The sequence below is a fragment of the Rhea pennata genome, chromosome 2, assembly GCF_028389875.1.
Source record: "Rhea pennata isolate bPtePen1 chromosome 2, bPtePen1.pri, whole genome shotgun sequence".
Lineage (NCBI taxonomy): Eukaryota > Metazoa > Chordata > Aves > Rheiformes > Rheidae > Rhea > Rhea pennata.
In genome coordinates, this window is record NC_084664.1 from 26976202 (window position 1) to 26996011 (window position 19810).

A 19810-nucleotide genomic window follows, 5' to 3' on the forward strand; every position below is an offset into this window, starting at 1 on the left:
TGATTGTCAGCAGGGTAGCTGCGGCTCTAGGCAGAAATGCTGCAGATGTAATTGGTTATGCATAAGCTGGCTATCTTCATAAATGCTATTCAGACAGTGCAACATCGAACAGGAGACCCAGCAGCAGATAACCAGCTTAACTAAGCATCCTTTGAGAACAACTCCTTATGGAGCCAACTGAGCCGTAACGACTGCTGGGAATGAATGAAATTGATGCAATTTACTCACTTTGTTCAAATTAAGACCTCGGTGGAGGGAAGTGATTTAAGACACAGCTAAACTTTGCTAGAGTCATAATTAGTAAATAATAAGTTTCATTAAACATATTGATCTATGCAACTAATTCAGGATAATTAATAAAATCATATGACAGAACAAGTTCTATTTTTCCCAAAAACATTTTATTAACATTTGTTATGAATTCATAGTAGAAAACATTGTAGGTAAAAATAATTGGAATTCAGACATGGCTCAAATACAAAAAGAAGGTGCAACGTTATCAGTAGAGGCATAATCTAACACAAGAAATATAATAATGCCTCAAAAGAGGGATTACATGAAATTTGCAGAAGCTTCTGCATTTCTGCTGTTCTTCTGTAACAACCCCTCATAAACACAAATATCAAGATCCTCAGAAGATGTAAATCACTGTTGCTCCATGAAAATCAACAGAAAGTTGCTGATTTGTGACAGGTGAGGACTAGAGTATAACTCTGTGGAGATTTCAGATGTCATGAAAAAGTAGTGTCTGTGTTTACATTTTAATAATTGAGTAGCTGGTTAAACATCTTCTTCAGAGTATTTGTTGAGGTATCCCTATTCCCAATTTCCTTTTCTGGAATGAGACAGATTTAAGCTTATACTTCTTTCATGAAGGCTTCTGAAAACCTTGACTATGAACATGACTATAAAGGATAGTCTACTTATATGATAGTGCCAAAGGATGTTTAATGGCAGATCTATAAACCTCTGCACGCACTTTTGGAAGGTTCCATTTCTTCAGCAAGTAGAAAATGCCAAAAAGATCCATAGTAGGGACCTTGCATTGTACTCTCCTTAGTTATACTAAGAGACTATAGATTTTTCAAATCTTAATTGATTTGCAACAGCTGGAATATTCTCCCAAGGCAGTAGTAACATTCCCCCATAAAAACATGGAAATCTGAATATTTGGTTTTTACCAAAGTATTACTGCAAGTACAACAGAGCAGGAGAATGAAATTTAAGTTCATTCTTCTTCTATTAAATGCAGTTCTTCTTTCTAAAAAGTAAAATGGAAAAAAGCAGTTCTGAAGGACAGAACTATTTGTTGATGTATGTGTTGATAAAACTGTGTGGAAACTATATTACAAAAGAGGAAAGTTAATTTTAAACATCCGTATGTGCACCAGATTTAAGACTTCAGGTTATATGTCTGAGATTTCTTAACCAGTTTTCTCATCATTTTTCTGCGGAGTAGATTTGTTGGCTTGTTGATTCTTGGCTTCTGACTCCCTGCTGCAAAAATAAAGGAAGTAGTTAGGAAAACAGTACGACAAAACAGTTACCACTCCTTATTGCTTGTTTTTTTTTTTTTTTTTTCCTATTATGCTATTCAAGCAGTTGAGCATATAATAACAATCATATCAGAAGTAAAATATGTTCTGGTTTCTCACACACACAAGGTTTCTAATATGTCCAATTTTGGCACTGAAATTTTACTTTGCTCTTCTTTTCCTGAACAAGAATCAAAATCTTTGTAGCTGTCCTAGTATTATGATAACAGAATGGAAGTCAAGACTCTTCCACATCTTAAACAAAACAGAACAAAACAGAACTATTATTACTATATTCCTTTCAACAACATGGGGACAAAGTTTAAAATATGCCCATGGAAAATGAAGAGGAAAAATGATTTAGGTTTCCACACAGAATTGGGTTTCACAAAGGAACTGCAGAGTGGTCAGAAACGGCTGTAAGGGTTATTTCAGCAGGAGCTTATGAAGCGCACGAAACATGTGCATTGCAGTTCGGGATACAAGTACTTTACAGGTCTGAATCTTTGTCTTTATGCTACTGATCTGCCTACATGCAGAGCCCCTGTGGCCAGTTCCCAAACCTTTCATTTTCGCCACAACTCTTGTGGGTTAAGCTTGTTTATTTTCTTTCCTATTTTTTGTACTTAATGAATCAGATACCTGTTTACTCCAAAAACCATAGTCAGTTCAAACACATTTACACAAGAAAGGTCAACTGAATTCAACTCTAGACTCAAAAAAGGATGAGAAATACAGGAACAAGAGAGAAGGAGCAGCTTAAGTTACCTTGAAGATCTATTTAATGTTGCTGGGCACTCCCAGGTTATAGAAATGTATATGTACAGCTCAGCATTAATTGGCACTAATTATGCCCTTAACAATGGGCTTTGCTTGACCAAGCCCTATTGAATTTTGAAATTCGGAGATTAGTGAAAAAGCTTATATCCTATATGTTTTGCTGTCCACTGCTCTAGTTATGAGACGGATATTTCTTTACTCCTTCTTTCTTCCACAGATGAAAGAACTGTCAGAGTGGATGCAGCTGCGCGCGTGCAAGGGGCAGAGCGTGAAGGCGAGATGCTGACGAGGTAACTCCCTTCCTTCTCTGCGCGCCGAGCCAGACCTGGCCCCGCATCAGCCAGGAAGCCAGCGGTGCAAATCAGGCAATCACAAGCCTCTCAGGCAGAGTTTGTGTGCCATTAAAGACCCCATTAAAATACTAGAACAGCAGAGACACGCTCAGACTCGCTGCCCACAAAAATATTGCTGCCATGAATAATTGGCAGATAATATTTTCACTTCTGAGGACTGTGTTTGGGGTAAAAGCCCTGCTGTGCTGAAATTCTCAGGCCACTGGCTTTCACCTCCAGAGCTGAAGAATCAGGCTGTTACTTCTACATTTCCTCACTTAAATGTTTTTACTACACATATTAAATATTGCAGTATGGGAGCATTTTGCATTTACAATGGATTTGATATTTGTTTCTTCTTTCCAAAGGTGCATGCTAGATACAGCTTCATTTTTTTCCCCATTACTATCATTTATTTTTAAATATTGTGTTGTTTCTCACAAAGTCTGATTTCTGAGTAACTCCTGGGATCAACATGTTTTTCTCGCTCATTGATTTACATGTCAACATATTGATTTACATATAAACCAGAATTTTAAGCTTTGCACTCGCTGGTATGAACATACTGTTGCAGGTAAAAACAGATTTGTTTGGACTTACAAGCAGAGCCGGTGGCTGATTTGAACAAACCATAAAAAAATCAGTTATCATTCACACCCTTCACCCCATGGCCATACAAACAGTTGATTCAGCACAACAGATGAGGCAGAAATCTTTAGTAATGGGAATGGGAAATGGGAACAAGCAGCAGGGAACCAAGAGAAGATGATAATGGCTTTAAAATGCTAAAGAAAAAGTAAATTGATTTTCACAACTCACTCTAGTCCTACTTAAAAATATCTGGAAGAAAGAGAGACCTTGATTCTTGCAGGTACTGAACTGTTTGAATACTGATTCCTTGTGGCCTCTACTAAGTTAGACTTTTTTTGTGTGCCCTTCTCCACAAATTACTTTCAAACGGTTCACACTGCATGGTTCTTGTCAGAAGGATTTAGTGTTGCTCCTCAGTTCTCCCTGCCCTCTAAAAATACTGAGTCAAAAATGCAAAAGCCGTACATTTGTAAAAAGCCTCGAAGAGTAAAAGAACACTCTGAGCAGTAGTTACTGGTATTTGGGTTGGCTGACCCACTTTTGACTGAAAAAAATACAAAATCTTACCTTTTCTGCAGACTTTGTAGCAATCTGTTTCAGTGACAAAGTTATTGGCATTTCCACCACAGCCAGTATATTTGAACTCCTTACATGTTTTGCTCTTGGTGTCATAGTAATAGCGAGTCACAGAAGAAGAACACAATCCTTCATCCTTTGGGCTATAGCACAACAAGGGACCAGCTAAAAAAAATGCAGAGAGAGAAAGAGCAAAAAAAAAAGGTAATTTCTATGTCTGGCTTCTTAAAATCTACCCTACTGCAAATTTTGTGGATAAACAGCTCTTGTTCCCACTGAAATGCCACAATTGTTATCACTGACTTCAGAGACTCACTACATCTTATGCTCTTCAGTTACGACTTTGCAGACAGCAACAGACAGTCTCCAAAATAGTGTTACTAGTGCACAGGTGAAATTCAGCTGCTTTCCCCATGTGCAGTGCTATACATTTGACAGCTGAGATGTTCTAATAATCTGGGCCAAAGTCCAATTCCATATACGTAGGAATATAATAATAATTGCAATGGAACTACCTCTGTAGATGATAAAGGTAGTGTTTTATTTATCCCTTCTATGATTTTGACAGCAAATTCGGTTTATAAATAAATCTCTTGCAGCAAAATCTGCAAAACCCACCATTTTCCTCACAAGAATCATGTTACCTTTTGTCTGAACAAGATTTCGCTTCTGTTGCTGGAAATCTTTTCCCAATTTATTGCACATGCAAGAAGGAAACTAAAAATAATTTAGCTTTCACCAAAGAAAATATTGCCGATCTGTCATCAACAAAAAATAACTTGTCTCTTTAAGTGCTAATAAAGCTTAGGTAGTGATAGTTCTGGCACATTCTGGTAGACAATATCTTGCACTAGATATTAACCTGGTGTTTATGACAATGTTAAGATACAGTCACCTGCTCAATATTCCTATCTTTCTGCTTTATATAGCTCATACAGAGAGACAGTGAAGAGTCGTTTGAGATGAGCCAAAGAACTTTTATCAGGAGTTGAGCTGACGAGTGTCAAAAACTCAAGCAACCTAACAATATCACTTGATCAGTCTTGAAATTTAGAAAGGCACTTTGCACTTTATATTATTTCACTTCCCTGAACATGACAGCCAAAACATCTCATACATTTGCCTCAACACAGCGTATGACCTTATATCCCTTCAGATTATACATGTATACTTCTTTAGAAGTCAAGAGATTGGTCAGGTGCAGCTGTGGGCATATTTAAGGTCACAATATTAAATTAACATAGCTGAGACAAGCAACCCATGAAAGTCTGCAGACAATATAAACATCTGTTTCACAGAAGTCAAAAATACCACTGTAAGGGTATCCAGAGGAAAATACCAAATAAAATATCATCTTTGTATCACTTCAAAACCATCTATTTTATTAGAAACTTGGAGCAGTCATTACTTTTCTCTGGCAGACAGTGGTCCACACAAGACTGCACATCTCTGAAGTTGTTGTCATTTCCATAGCAGCCACCATAGATGAACTCCTCACACCTCATCGAGCTCAAGTTAAAGGCGTATCTTCTGAGATGACTTCGGCAAGGTCCCCCGTCAGCCTCCATCCGGCATAATTTAGGCACTTCTGCAACAAAAAGAATTTCGACCTCAGTATAGTGCACCCTTTGCGCACCCATACTAAATAACATAGAAGTTTACATAAAGTGCTAATATTCTGGTCATACCCAAGGCTCCACTTGTCATACAGGGAGAATCCAATGCATTATCAGTTAGCAACGCTTTGTAATACTAAATTTTAAAAATTAACAAATAAACCCCCCATGACTGCTCTACCACGACGCTCCATGTAAGGCGGGAAGCAGCGAGGCAGTCGCTACAAGCAGGGCACAGAAGAGCCCCTCGAGCAGCGCAGCCTCCCTGGGTGTCCCGCGGGCCCTGCCCGCCCCGGGGGGAGGGCAGCGCGCCCCAGTGCGGACCGCGGCGCACGTCGGGGCCGGGGAGGGGGGGCGGCGGGAGCGGGGCCGGGGGTGCCCCGTCGGCGCGGCGGGGCCTCGGACTCACTCTTGATGGTCCAGCAGCTCTTCTCGCAGTCGTCGGGGCTGAGGAAGTTGTTGGCGTTGCCCTGGCAGCCCCCGTAGGTGAACTCCTGGCAGGTCTGCGTGTACCTGTCGTAGTACCAGCGCGGCACCAGGGCGCGGCAGGGGCCGTCGTCGGGGGGCAGCAGGCAGGCGCGCTGCTTCTCTGCGGGAGACACGAGCGCCCGGGGCTGAGGCCACCGCGGCGGCGGCCCCGGCCCCGCGCAGCCGCCCGCGGGGCCCCGCGCAGCGCCCGCTCCTACCTGTGAGGGGCCGCGGGGCCAGGGCCGCGCAGGCCAGCGCGGGCAGCAGCAGCGCGGGCAGCGGGAGGCGGACGGTGGCCATGTCGCGGTGGCGGCGGGCGGGGAGGGCGGTCTGGCAGGCGGCGGGGTCCCGGCAGCGGGCGGCGCTGCCCGGCCCGACGGCAGCGCTTTATATGCGCCGAGGCGGCTGGCGCGGCCGCCTTCCTCCTTGCGCATGTGGTGGGAGGAGAAGGTCTGATTCAGCGGGGCCGCAGCCCCGCTGACCCGGCCGTCACCCGGGCGCGGCAGGCTGCGCGGCCGCGGGAGCCCCCCGCCTCCACGCCGCCGGGTCCGCGGGGCGGCCCCCAGCGAGGGCTGGTCCCGTCGGGATGTGCCGCTCCGCACCGCTCCGCTCCGCTCCGTCGCGGCCGGCGGGAGCTGGCGGGGCTCCACGGCCACCACCACTTCCCCCCTCCCCCCGGCACATTATGGGATGATGCTCGAAGGGCATTTCCTGTTAAGCGCGGAGAAATCCGGGACGGGGCGGTCAGCGAAAGTCCTCTCGCCGCTTTGCCGTGGCTCTCGGCGGCTGCTGCTGATCGGGAGCCTCCGGAGACAGGGGGCGGCAGGACCCTGTGCACCAAACACGGCACCGTTTGGCAGGTCGTAATCAAGTCGGGTCAGGCGCAGGCCACTTAGCAAGTACCACTAGAGATAACACTAATTAACCCGGCTTATTAGTTTAATAACATTACGGATAACAGTAATGAACTGGAGAAAGCCAGGGCACTGTCAGTGGGCTTGAATTCCTGGAAAATCATGGCTTGGTTTACTCTGCAGACTTTCAACACCGCCAGGCAATCCACCGTGATTTGGAGGTGGAGAGGTGAATAGAGAGCAGCATGCTTTCCCTGTCTAATCTATTAGAGCTATTACATTAATTAATGTTTACTCCAGGTTAAATGCAGTAACAGAGATAAAAGTAACTGCAAATTGGGCACCCAGCTCTCTATAGATAACAATATACTAATCTGATCCCCTGTTATTCTCCACTCCCTTTACAGTGATAATGTTGGACTTCAGTCCTTCAGGCAGCCGCTGCCGTTGATGCGATTGCATTACAGTCCCACGGAAATCTGTGCCCTGCAGAAAAGAACCCACAGTCTGTACAGGCTGCAGAAGGAGGGACTTCCTAGCATCCTAATTTCTTTCAGGGATTGATTTTCTCTATATTTTTCTATATTATTCTATATTATTCTGATATATCATGGGAGATTCTGACCAGATTTTATTTTCCATAAACGCAAGGAAGAGGAGAAAACACCTATAAAACCCTGTAAAATAGATAGCTTGTAGGAGGATAAGAATAGCACCTTCCTTCCTCCCTTTCCAAAAAATTCCTTTTTCAAAATCTCAGACTGACAACGTAAATCTGTCTTTGCTGAGTGTCTTAGTGACAGAAACCAAACCCTGATATAACTTGAGGCATCACCACAGGACACATCTGCCATGATTTACAGCCTTATTGCTACAACAGTTAATAACAGACGTTCCCAATTTTTTTTAGTGGTTTTGTTAGGCTTATTAAGCACAATAGCTACAATGCAGCTTAGGTCCCTCCAACAGAAAAAAAAAAAAAAAACACATTTTCAATTTGTAGAAAAATCAAATGCCATCTCTCTAATATTAAGAAAGTCTCAGGTGATTTTAATATGACTAGACTGATGTCCTTTACCATTCATAGGATTTTGTTAGAATTGCAAAGAAAGGCGTTCAAATATCATTTTAAGCAAAAGCAGCAAAATGAATGCAGTCACACAAATGCCAACTTCCATTTTCTCTGTACATACACACAGAAATCAAAGTTTGAACTAAACTTAGCTATCCATCAATACTACGGCATAATGCAAAATATTTACTTAGCTGTAGCATTGCTATAACAGCAATGAACTTCACTTAGAATATATAAGTATTTGTAAAAATATCTGAAATAATGTAATGGTTAACATTGCAAGTGGTCATTTGGCTTAAAGTATTACAGGCTGTTGGGAAAAAGTCCTTTATTAACTGCAGTCAGCAGAGCTAGACATGTCAGTAATGTTTTGTAGGTTATTGATACCAAGCTGCTGTTGTCCTTCCCATCTCCCCATCACAGCATTTCCACTTGCAGGGCAGCCCCTGCTGCCCCGCCAGCCCTGGCACCCTGTCATCCCTTCCACCCTGCACTCACACTGCTTACGGGCCCAGGTACTGGTCTGCAGCATGGGCAAAGGCTGCGTGTGTGGTGCTGCAGCAAGGGCCACACACACGTCCTGACTGGCCACCAGCTGTTTCCAGCTGTTTTGACTGGCCCGAGCACCAACAGCTGGCAGGGTTTGGAGGTGCAGCTGTCAGTGTATGTTGTGGTGGTGTAGAAATTGGATACCAGCAGCTGGAGGGTGCTGAGGAATAAGAGCTGGAGGGGTGGGAAGAGGACCTGGTTTTACTGAACCGGCTAAAACAAAACAAAGACAAACCCCAAGAGCACTGTAAGAGCAGCACAGGAGGAGAAAGGGCTAAGTCTTAGGACACTGCTGGCAGCTGCTTATATCTGGTGGGTGGGGAGAGAAGGAGGATAAAGGAGAGTCTATATGGCTATAGCCAGAAGATGAAGGAGGGAGAAGCGACTGCCTGCCTTTAAAGTGCTGAAAGGACAAAAGGACGCACACATGCAGGCCCATTTTAAGGGTTGCTTCCAGGCCTGCAGCTTGTTCAGTGTAAGGGATGTGGCTGTGTGGCTGCTGCCTCCTGGTTTGTATCAAAGTGGCTGTCAGGATCAGAGACACCAGGTGCTGTACAAACATGCACGAAGAGAGGCCCACACATGGGCCTTGTTCCAGAGCTTATAGTTTCTTATTTGAGATCTTAGACTTCAAAAATGTATGCAGTGAACAACAGAAGTCACACAAGAATTTCTTAGTTCTTTCTTGTATTTTCTGAACGCACCACTTCTCTTACAGAATGTCCCGTTCTCAGCACCCGTCATAACTCCATGAGTCCAGAGATGCCCTGCGCAGTCTGGCACAGTGGCCCTCTCCTGCAAAGCTGCAATTCTGATTTACAGGTATGCCTATCAAAGAAAGTTGGCTATATCTGCCATTAACGGGCCTGGCCGGCTGCCTGGATGCTTGACACGAAAGCAGTTCCTTCCCTTCTCTGCCTTTTAGTCCGGTCCTTTCACAGTTTTAATGCATAAGTATCAGGAACATGTCTGAGCAAAACACCTACTGCTGCTGTGGGTCGGCATGCCATGTGAGAAGGTCCTGGCCCATGAGCATGGACCCTGGGAGCTCTGGTTATACACGTGAAGAAGAACCATTGCAAGGGAAATGGGAGGTGGAAGAAGGCAACAGGAGAGGAAAGACTTGAACGCTGGGCCAAAGCACTCAGCTGAGCTCGCTGCATGGTCCCCACCGCAGCCGGGGTGAAGGGGGAGTGGAGGTGAGAGGTGGCTCAGCACGCTGGAGCCCCCCAGCTCAGCCCCTTGCCCTGCAGGCTGCGGCCGGGCGCCCCGGGAGCGGGCCCAAGGGTCGGGCGGCTGCGGTTAATCCGGTTAGGGGGGATTACGGCCGCGGTTTAAAGGCCAGAGCGGCGCGGAGAAGGGGCGCCAGGAGAGGAAGCCGCTGCCGCCGAGGAGCGGGACAGCCCGGACGGCACCGTGTGAGTGAGCCCGGGGGCGGGGGCGGGGGCGGCCGTCCCGCCGTCCGTCCGGGGGCTCGGCGCCCCGGCGCCCTCCCTGCCCAGAGGTAACCTTCTGTCCTCCCTTCTTCCCTCTCTCCCTCCCTCCCGCCGCGCTTCGGCAGTGCAGACGATGCCAGCGATCAACATAGAGGATCTGAGCGAGAAGGATAAACTGAAAATGGAAGTGGAGCAGCTCCGGAAAGAAGTGAAGCTGGAGAGGCAGCCGGTGAGTGCGGGCGGCGCACGGGCCCGCGGCCGGGGGGGCTGCTGCCCGAGCGGGGAGAAGCCGGTTTCCCCCTCCCGCGGCCGCGGGGGCCGCGGAGGGGCCGCGGGGCGCACGTCGAGCCGGGCGGCGGGGCTGGGCGCGCCGGCGCGGCGCGGCGCCGAGCCTGGTGCCCGCGGCGGCGTGGGAAAGCCACGGGCAGCGGGTTTTCGGCAGCGGCTTTGCACGCACTCCGTGCGCGGGGAGGCTCCGCTATTTTCAGACGAGCGCCCTGCCGGCACGCAGTTTGCGCCGACGGTACCTGCCACCCCCTTTTGTGGCGCTGGCGAAATAACTCCGCTAGCAGCGCGGGGGAGTGCGGGTCGGGGACGGGGGGCGGGGGGCACTGCCCGGCGGGTGCAGGTTTCTGCTGGGTGCTGGGCCTTGGTCGCCCCAGGATTTGGAGAGAAAACGCGCACTTCGCCCCTCGGAGCAGCGGCTGGACGTGCGGGCTCCTGGGACGCGATGGAGGGAGGGAAATGTTAGCAGCAGCGCGGCCCGGAGGGGGCTTGCTGCCCTGGGCCCGGCCCCATGCTAAAACTCTTATTAAATTGCATGCTAGCAGAAACGAAGACTACATCTAAATGGCCACTTCTGTTTAGGACCATAAATGTGTTTATATAGCGGTATCGGTGGAGCTACTCATGTGAACTACATTGTTCAGATTCAAAGTCTGCAGGTTTAGAAATTTAAACCAGAAAATTACAATGCCATAGCTCCTTTACTTAAAGATCAGTTTAATGCTGTGGTATGGCCAAAGCTCCAGTATTGACGGCTAGGCACTGTCTAAACACTATAGGCATCTAGATCATCCCTCAGAGTCCCCAAGCAACTGAAATACACTCTGCAGGAGATATTGATTTCGATTTTCCTTAAAAAGAAAAAATAATAATAATAAACTCCTATCTAAGTATTTCGATCAAATAAAAAGGCTGACCATTTTAGGGAAATTGATATTTTGGAATCACTTGTAGCAAAGCACAGATAACACTCTCAGTTTTACCATTGCATTATATAAAAGTTCCACTGTGTGAGAATTAAATTTGGGGGTTAGATGTCACAGTTCCCCAGTATCTGTATAGTTGGTATGAATACATGGAAAGACAGATTCCAAACTTCTGTTCCTGACAAAAATATAAATATTTAGCCAAAGTCTTCCTGATCCCTTTCTCCTGCATCCTACACGTTTACAGCACAATGAGGAAATGCCCCTTTAAATAGTTTTTTGAATTAATGAAAATGCCCAAATTGGTATATAAACAGGCTTCTTTCATTATGCATGAAAAAGATACTGAAATTGTTGACTGAAGTAAAAGAAAGCCCAGATCTGTGTATACTCAGGAGCACAATTTACCTGTAGCAAAAAATGTCCTGGTTTGAATTAACAGGTTTGCTAAGAGTAGAAGAACAAGGTACATGTGTAACAGGATTTGCAGGTCCAAATTCTTCTCTGCTGTGTGATAGATACAGGTAGTCAGATCGTAGCTGATACACTTTTCAGTGCAGAAATTAACTAAGAGTTCTTTTTAATGGCTTAAAGCGTAACTTTTCACAGGCTATGGTCCGTTGGCCTCTCATAGAGCAAGTAAATTTGTTGATTCTCGTCATAATTATGTGTAAAGAGTAAAATACAATTAAAAAAGAAGGCAAGGGGGCTTAAATTAGAAATAGTAGACATCTTTCAACCAGGCCAACAGATGGTTCCTTCTGCTGACTCTGCTTTACTATGTCTCTGCAGGTATTATTGAACATGAAGGGAGGAGGTGGGGAAAGAGCTGGGAGCACATCCTCACATACAGATATTCGAGCATCAAAGGGCAGATTCTGCTACCCTAGGGACAAGAAATTAGATGTGAAGGAAAAGGGATCTTCTGGGATTTGTGAATCTGCTTATGGGTCCTCAGTCTCCACAAACAGCATTACTATACACTTGCTGCACGTATTCTTATTTCAGATAATGCAAACTAAACCCATTTCTTCATTCATGGGTTTTTTGTGGAGATACACATCATCACTATTTTGCTATGAATGTCATGCAAAATATCATGTATATTATATTTTTCATAACACAATAGAATATTTTATTAACCATTGTTTGAAGTAACCCCAGGTAACCTGTGACTAAATTGTTTTTCCCAGTTAATTCTTTACTCCCATTCAGCACATAGTTGCTACTGTATAACCATATGGAGACGATTTCTATCACCTCAGTGAAAAATCATTATTGAATGTTTTATTTGGGAAAGACACATAAAGTTATACATACTTGGAAAACAGATGCCACACTGCTGAATTGAATTTTTACTAGTCCTGAAGCAGTTGACTATATCATGACAGTATCAAAGGGGAATTTGTGTGATCCTCAGTTTAATATAGCTATATTGGTTAATTAAAAAACTGGAAAATTATCTGCAAAGAAACTGCTGTTCCATGTGGCATATGAATTTCTAGTGGTATTGACACTTCCTGTGACTATCAGTCTCTGAAAAGGAGTTATCTTAAGGAAACTGAGTGTATAGATGCCTAGTGCTTACTATGTGGTCACATCGTTTATATTTAACAGGAGGGCAAACAAGAGGGGGAAAAAAAGCACAATTAACCGTTTTGCCACTCTGATGTGCAACACGAGTTGTGGGTATAATGCAGAAACTTCTTTTTTGTTTCACTCAAGGTGTCCAAGTGCTCTGAAGAGATCAAGAACTACATCGAAGAGCGGTCCGGCGAGGACCCCCTGGTGAAGGGTGTCCCCGAGGAAAAGAATCCCTTCAAGGAGAAAGGAGGCTGTGTCATTGCATGAGAAAATTAAACCCACCTGCAACTGGAGCAGGCAGGGCTGTTCCTTTAGTGAGTCACTAGCACGTCCTCACTTCCGCTGGTCCTTGTTGAACAAGTACAAGAGCGGACTGTTTTTTTCTTAAAAACAAAGAAGAAAGGAATTTTAAAGCAGATGAGGCCCTCGCTGGTCGCTGCGTCCTGCTCTCCGACCCCGCGGCGTTCCTCCTCCTCCTCCTCCTCCCCCCGCAGCGGGGACAGGCCCTTTCGCTCCGTGCCACGCTAACGCCGTTCGCTTTCATCGTCTGTTTATCGGTTGCTTCTTGGCTGTTAATTGGAATTAAAGAAACCTGCGTGTAACCCGAGCGCCTGGGCACTTGCTTGCTGCGCGGCGGAGAGGCTGGAGGAGGGACGGGGCGGCGGGGCAGCGGCGCGGCGGGAGCGCGGGGCAGCGGCGGGGCGGCCCCGAAACGCCCCCGCGCGGGCGGAGCGCGGCCGCGGAGCGGAGCGGAGCGCGCGGCCATGGCGCTGCGGCCGTGGCGCGGGCGGCCCTGGGCGCCGCTGGCCGCGGCGCTGCGCGGCGCTGCGCGGCGGCGGGCCGGAGCGCGCGTTGCCGACACGCCGCAGCACGGCGCCTTGCGGGCGGCCCTCAGGAAGGTACCGCGGGGCGGCCCGGGGAAGCGCCGAGCTTAAGCGGAAAAGACGTTTAAGTTTCTCCGTATCACGTCGCAGGCGGCAGCGCGGCGGGCGGCGCTCGCTGACCTCCTCGGGGCCGCCGCTGCGCGGGCCGCGCTGCAGCCCGGCGACCTGGGGACCCCTGAACGCCTGCGAGGGCCTGAAATCCAGCCTTGTGCGCGCCCTGCCTGCCGCGAGCGACAGCGGCGCGGAACAACGCTCCTCGGCCGGGCTGGGGCCGGCCGAGCCGGTGGGCTCAGCCCTGGGAGACGAGGTGGGGGGAGAGGAGCGTCGCAGCCCGTGCCCGGGGGTGACGGGACCCCCCCGAGCTGCTGCAAAGGGCAGGTCAGTCCTTGGTGCGCCTGCAGGCGCCGGGCGAGAAAAGGCAAAACAGAGCCGCTTGGTCGCTGCGGCCTTTCTCCGAGAGGAGTAATAAGCAATTCCTGTAAAACTCCAAGAGAAACGGAGACGCTTCTGGTAAGGTAACATGCAAACAGCACACTTGACAAAATCACATAGTTAGACCTTTTTTTTTTCTTGGTGGCAAGAAGCCATTTGAGTAGTGGAGCACATTTGAGGGGTGGAGAAGTAAAAGCCATGTGTATGAGGAATTAACTTTTAAACTATGGACCAGTGGGTAAAGTGCTGAAGTTCAGGACTTAATATAAGGACCAAACAGGATTACCATGGCAGCAGGACACAAACAAGCAGAATAGAAGCAAGCATTCAATGGTAGGCTTCCCAAGCGTTAGATGCTGTCCCCAATTTGACTATAGATAAACTTACAAGTCCTAGTTAGTGTTGCATTGGTTCAAGGTGTAGCATTATGTCCTGTTTTTTGAAAGCTACAGATACCTATTGAGTTGCAGAATGTTTGTTCATTCATTCATGTGACTCTGGCCTTGTGCTGTCATAGCTTTGATAGATGCTTTATAAAATTACTTTAGAACTTCTTTAAAATTACTTTTATGTTTTCCTGGATAAGTTTAACTTTCCCAAATTGCCTATCTTTCACAGTTCACTGTGGAGAAAAGATAATAGAGCTACTTCTGATTCATGTGGTTTCTACTTCTATTTTTTTGGAATTGGCTTTCATACTTCCATTACTAAAACAGGATATTCCAAAGGCCATTTAATTAAACAAGATTTTTATGAATAAAAAGGCCTGTTATCCTTGAGCTTTGCAATTGTGTGTTCTTTTCATGTATTTTAAGAAGGAACCTGAGCAAAAAGAAAAAGATTTGTGCTGCAACTAGCCTGTTTCAAAAGAAACTAATTAAACTAGTCAAAATTTTTGGACCTTCTGCAAAGCAGGAATAAGCTGACATAGAAAGGACCAGTAGAAGAAGTTGGAAATGAATTCTCATCTCTCGCCTGGATTAACAGCAAAGGAGTTCATGGTTCATACCATGGTGTCAGGTTTGTGCTGGTCTGTTCTGTGGAGGGAACATTTGCTGTCCCTATCTGCAAATGTCTTATGTCTGCTAAATTTGTTCCCTTGGCACGCTGCTCCCTGTCACTCGCTGAGGCATGTGGAGCTCAGCACAGCGTCGTGTTTGGTGGTACATGGGGAGCCAGATCCTTCTGCCTTCATCCGTGCATGTGCCACGGAGCCTATCCCAGTTCCTGTGCGTTTTCCATATGTGTGTGCAGGAGGAACAGAAAATACTACTGGTAACTACACTTTACAATTGCATAACTTAAAAGCCGATGTCATTCCTAAATGCAGAGGGTGAAGGCAGACCTTTAGTGAAGGTAGTAGTCTAGATCTGGGATTTTTAAAGCAAATCTGTCACAAATCTGTGTCTTAATCTAGCTGTGTTCCAGGTGTCTGTAGTTGAGCATTTACTGAGGAATCAAAGAAAAGGCAGGGGAAAGGGGCTGTATTGGTATCTGCTGGAGTAGTGAACACTGCTCTGTCGTGTGACACAGACACACTGACTTTTTTCGCCTGTTCCGATTTGGGCTGCATACCCTCTCTTTGCCCAAGTGCAGCTAACATTATGTTCTAACGTTCTGAATTTAGTGAGGATAACCACATTAAAGGCTAAGTGGGATGCTGATGCTATGGTTATCACATAAATACTTGTGATGAATATACTGTAGAAGAAGTTATAGTAAGCAAGATAATTAATAATAAAAAAAAAAAACTTGATATTTTGCAAAATGCTTATATAGGACTTATTTCAGCCTCTATTTGACTATGTATTTTTTTAAAAAAAATGTAATGAATTTATCTCAAATCCCAGCATATGTTGTTGTTGTTCACTCCAAAGTTTCTAGCAGTCACTGTTTATTATGGCTTAAATTAAACGTGTCCCCAGTGCATTTAAGATAAACTGAAAAATAAACTCTTTGGGAAAGAATGACCATTCAGGATCTGTAACCCATTTTAAATGTAACTGTTATTTAATATGGGGCACTCTTTCCAATGGATAAATCTAAATGCAACTACTAGAAAAGCTGGAGAAATAAGCGAAGTAATTCCATTAACAATGAACTCTTATTTTTTGTTTCCATACATTCTATTTTTTTAATCTATTAATTTAATGTAATTTAAATGGTCTGTAATTTTCCAATTGTTCTGAGCAGGATGAGGAAGAGACTCCTATAATTCCAGGGAGCTGTTTTTAGAAAGGGCATTGAAATAACCTTGTGAGTGGTTTCCTTTACAACTTTATAGGTCACCACCCTTCCTCTTGGAAATCAAAAATGTAACTTTTTCTTAACTTGTTGAGCAGGGCTTGCAGTGCTGTGGTATCCTGCCACTTGTTGCAGTAGTTAAATTAACTTGCTCGCAGGAAAAAGATTTAACCTGCTGTATGTGTGTGCACAGCTGTATGCATATGCATTTATGTTGTATGTACTATACATTTTTTTCTTTCCTCTGGCCTTAGTAGTAAGAAGCTTTGGGAACTAGATTTGAAATGGATTGGCACATATTCTGCTGGAGCTGCATCTAATACAAATGAGATTAGTTGTGATGACTTGCTCTAGTTACAGTGTGTCACGTGGCTGTAGGCAAAACGCTCTTGGTTCGTATGTCAGAGCTAACTTATTGACAGTGTCATAAGCTTTCTGCTTATTCATAGATGAATCTTTACAAGAATAAGCGCCCCTGTGTATTAAAGCCCACAGAATCCTAATTAAACAGAAATTCACCATAACTTTCCAGTAAAATCACTGTAAATTCTCTGCCAGGAGAATATGACTCTTTTTGACCTCCTGAAAAATGCTGAAGGATAATGGCTGTTGCCACTGGAGCACCTTGGATAGAGTTAATTTATTTAACTTTGTAGCAAATTATAAAAGTAGCAACAGAATAGCAAACTTACTGCTGGCATTATAAATAAATCTCTTGAAAACAAGTTTCTCACTAAATTGAGAGAAAAGGAGAGAGGAAAGAGAAAGTAGAAACTGCAAAATGTGTAAGTTGGATCTGTATTTTTAAAACATGTGTCATATACCTGAAATAATTTTCAGGAAGGAGGCATTTTAAAAAAATCTGTCGTAAGTAAGCCTCACAGATTTTGCACTGAGTGTCTGTCTAAGGGAACAAATTGTATTCCCAAATTCTAGGGTATTTGCAGTGGCCTTTGTTATCTATCTTATGTCTGACAGAAACATCATATAAACATTTTGGGGGCAGATTTCTGATAGAGAAATGGTATAGATGAACACAGCAATTTCCTTCGCTAGTGCCAAGAAATCTTGGCAGTAATTTGACAGAGAGGAAACGTCTAAAATTGATACTGTTGTTATTGGAAGAGCCAGCAGCAATATAGTGGTGCAATAAAGGATGCATCCAATGCATCCATACCAAAGAGTGGCTTTTAAATGAGAGCTTAGGAATGTGGGAGGAAGAAGAAGGGAGAGGGGAAAAGAAGGAAAAAAAATAGCTTTAGCACAATCAAGCAAGCTTTGAAGAAAGTTTTTTTTTTCTGATTATAGGAAAAATGTCATTTAACATAGAAATGCCTCATTATGTAGCAAAAATGTAGTATTGGCAATTTTATAAGCAGAATTGTTTCTTATTTGTTGCTCAGTGTCAGAGAAGCTTGCATGTATCTGAGGTTCTAGGCGCTGTATCCAGCTGGTGATGAGCATAGTTTAAGTACCAGCACATACACAAAATGGCATAAGCTGCGAGTTTGTAATGGCTTCTCATCTGTAGTTTAGCACATGCAGAGCTATAATTTGGATAGCTCTAGAGAGTGTTGCTCCACCTCTTAGCGATCAGAGACAAACAAATGGTGAAGGCAGTAACCACGTTAGGATGAGTCCTTTTCTCGTTTAGATAAAGGCCACAGTCATGGTCTGGGCCTCTTGGGTGCCGTTGGTAAGCTAGGTCTTGTACCTCTCTGGGTGTCGTAGTGCACCTCTCCCTGTTTGAGTGCAGCCCACTCACATGCTCCAGGAAAACCTGGTTGCCACTTGTGATCCTGGCTGGTGGGAAAGTACCACGGGCATGTGGAAGCTCTGCTAACCGATCTTCTGAAAGAAGTCTGCAATCCTAATGAATCATATGCCCCAGACAGCACTTAAAAAGCATTGCTTAAATTAAAAGCAGCCAACATCTCCAGCTATTACCCAATACTGAAATTCCAGTTCTACCCAGGTACTGCATTTGGTGCTGTGCCCAGTGACAGGGAAAGTGTGGGTGGCAAAGATGGATGAACTCCTGCAGCACACACATTTGAAGTTGGACCTTGTCATACAATTTCATGAAGTCAAATTCATTCCTAACAGCTTGCAGTGGAGAGGTGGCCTGGGATGGTGTGGCTCACAGTGAAATACCTTGTTTTTCTGCTGGGGTGTAACCCAAAGGAAAAAGTAGTTTCTAAACTGTAATATCCAGACTTCTAGTGGGCTTTACATTATATTTCAGAAAATATGAGTTGGGAGGACAAAAATGCCGCAGTTGTGTAGGTAACACCCAGCTCTGCATTGCTTTCATAACTGCATACAAGTTACATAACAGCTACTAGCCACCCTAAAGACTTGCCTGAAATCAGCACCAAAACAGACTTGATCTGAAGCAGAAATTTTTGCTCCTGTGCAATTGCTTCACTTTGAATGCATTTGCCCTCAAATCAAAGGAATAGCCATGCCCTTGGCACTCACCTTGTTCTCACTAATTCTGGTTTCCCTGTATTCCAGGCTACAAAAAAATGTCTTTATGTATTGTGTTGTGAAAGCGGTGTGATTCGTACTCGTTCTATTTTCTCCAGGCTTCTGTGGGTCCTTCTCCAGTTGTACCTGGCTGGATTCAGTTCCCCAGCCATTGGGCTGGACCTTTTATTTTCTGAGTAGGGTGAAGGTGTGTGCCAAGGTGACAAAACACCCAGTGGTGGGGGCTGCTGCTTGCGCTGGTGGTTGGGCAGAAGATCAAGTTGCTTGGGACAGTCCTATGTCCCAAGTTTCTAGATATTGTTGTACTTGTGCTCAGTGAAGAGAGTAGAGGTGTTGTGTGTGTGGAGTGCAGTAAGACTCGCGGAGTACTTGGGGAGTTCACTTCATTACAAAATACTAAGAATCACAATTGTCTTGAACAGAATTTGTGGTTGCTGTGGTTGAGCCTGAATCCAGTCAAATGAGGGATGCAGTTATCTGGCTAGTTGTAGGTGGAAAAGGGAATTTCTTTGACCTACTTTTTTCCCTACAGTGACACCACATGCACAAAAAAATCCTGCTGACTGAAGATGAGGGAAAGCAAATGAGTTTTGTGTGTTCACATTAATAACTATGTAAGTCACAAGGACTGCACAGTGGTGGGCTTGAAATAAGTAGCTGCAAGGGTAAATGTTCAGATATTCTAAGTACTCTCCAAAAATCTTTCTGGGTTTCCTAGCCAACTCTGTTCCCACTATTCTTATTTTTAAAACTTCAACATTCAGAGATGTATAACACATCTGTAGCTGTGGATGGATGTTGGAGGAATACTGTAGTGGTAACGGCAGGGAGAAGCCTTATTCTTTCCCTATGTTACGTTTATTATGTATGTCTCCTTGGGTACTATGCATTGCTTATATTTTTGTATACAGAACATGAATACCATAGAACCTGAATACACCTTCTTGATCCCCAGGAGAGTTTTCCGTTTTTGCAAAAATGTTACTGTAACAATAACTTTTTTTTTTTTTTTTTTTTTTTTTGGTCCAAGTAGAATACAAGGCCCCAAGTGGCTTGAAACACATATTGCTGAGTATCAGGAGGTGAAAAATGTTCTTTTGGTTGTGCATTGCTTTGTTCGTTGTGGTTTGGTTAATGGAAGATACAGTAGCTA

At 44.9% G+C, this 19810-nt stretch overlaps 3 protein-coding genes across 5 annotated transcripts in view; 2 read left to right on the forward strand and 1 right to left on the reverse strand.

Moving 5' to 3' along the window:
• Nucleotides 1-379: 379 nt before the first annotated feature.
• Nucleotides 380-6339, reverse strand: TFPI2 (tissue factor pathway inhibitor 2). The gene is made up of 5 exons (XM_062569128.1): nt 6117-6339; nt 5840-6019; nt 5223-5402; nt 3806-3979; nt 380-1497 (listed from the first exon to the last, which is right to left on the reverse strand). Exons 1-5 carry the CDS (start codon nt 6196-6198, stop codon nt 1394-1396), a joined length of 720 nt encoding a protein of 239 aa, XP_062425112.1. The 5' UTR covers nt 6199-6339; the 3' UTR covers nt 380-1393.
• Nucleotides 6340-9795: 3456 nt separating this feature from the next.
• Nucleotides 9796-13209, forward strand: LOC134136045 (guanine nucleotide-binding protein G(I)/G(S)/G(O) subunit gamma-11). Its single transcript, XM_062567753.1, has 2 exons — nt 9796-10041; nt 12749-13209. Exons 1-2 carry the CDS (start codon nt 9946-9948, stop codon nt 12872-12874), a joined length of 222 nt encoding a protein of 73 aa, XP_062423737.1. The 5' UTR covers nt 9796-9945; the 3' UTR covers nt 12875-13209.
• Nucleotides 13210-13371: 162 nt separating this feature from the next.
• The window catches only part of LOC134136880 (probable acyl-CoA dehydrogenase 6), an 88003-nt gene continuing 81564 nt past the window's right edge, over nt 13372-19810 (forward strand). Inside the window, exon 1 of one of the 3 annotated variants that reach the window (XM_062569130.1) lies at nt 13372-13506. In XM_062569130.1, the coding sequence (XP_062425114.1) occupies nt 13372-13506 (135 nt within the window). Of the gene's footprint in view, nt 13507-15034; nt 15199-19810 lie in introns of those variants that run through there. The other 2 variants (XM_062569131.1, XM_062569129.1) reach the window with 2 other exon arrangements.

What these genes read in the sequence shown, in the direction of transcription:
- TFPI2 (XM_062569128.1), bottom strand. Translation starts at nt 6,198, where the DNA reads ATGGCCACCGTCCGCCTCCCGCTGCCCGCGCTGCTGCTGCCCGCGCTG. An exon ending in GGCCCCGCGGCCCCTCACAG is followed by an intron (nt 6,020 to 6,116) that starts GTAGGAGCGGGC and finishes TGTCTCCCGCAG; the next exon opens with AGAAGCAGCGCGCCTGCCTG. An exon ending in CTACAAAGTCTGCAGAAAAG is followed by an intron (nt 1,498 to 3,805) that starts GTAAGATTTTGT and finishes TTATTTTTGCAG; the next exon opens with CAGGGAGTCAGAAGCCAAGA.
- LOC134136045 (XM_062567753.1), top strand. Translation starts at nt 9,946, where the DNA reads ATGCCAGCGATCAACATAGAGGATCTGAGCGAGAAGGATAAACTGAAA. An exon ending in TGAAGCTGGAGAGGCAGCCG is followed by an intron (nt 10,042 to 12,748) that starts GTGAGTGCGGGC and finishes GTTTCACTCAAG; the next exon opens with GTGTCCAAGTGCTCTGAAGA.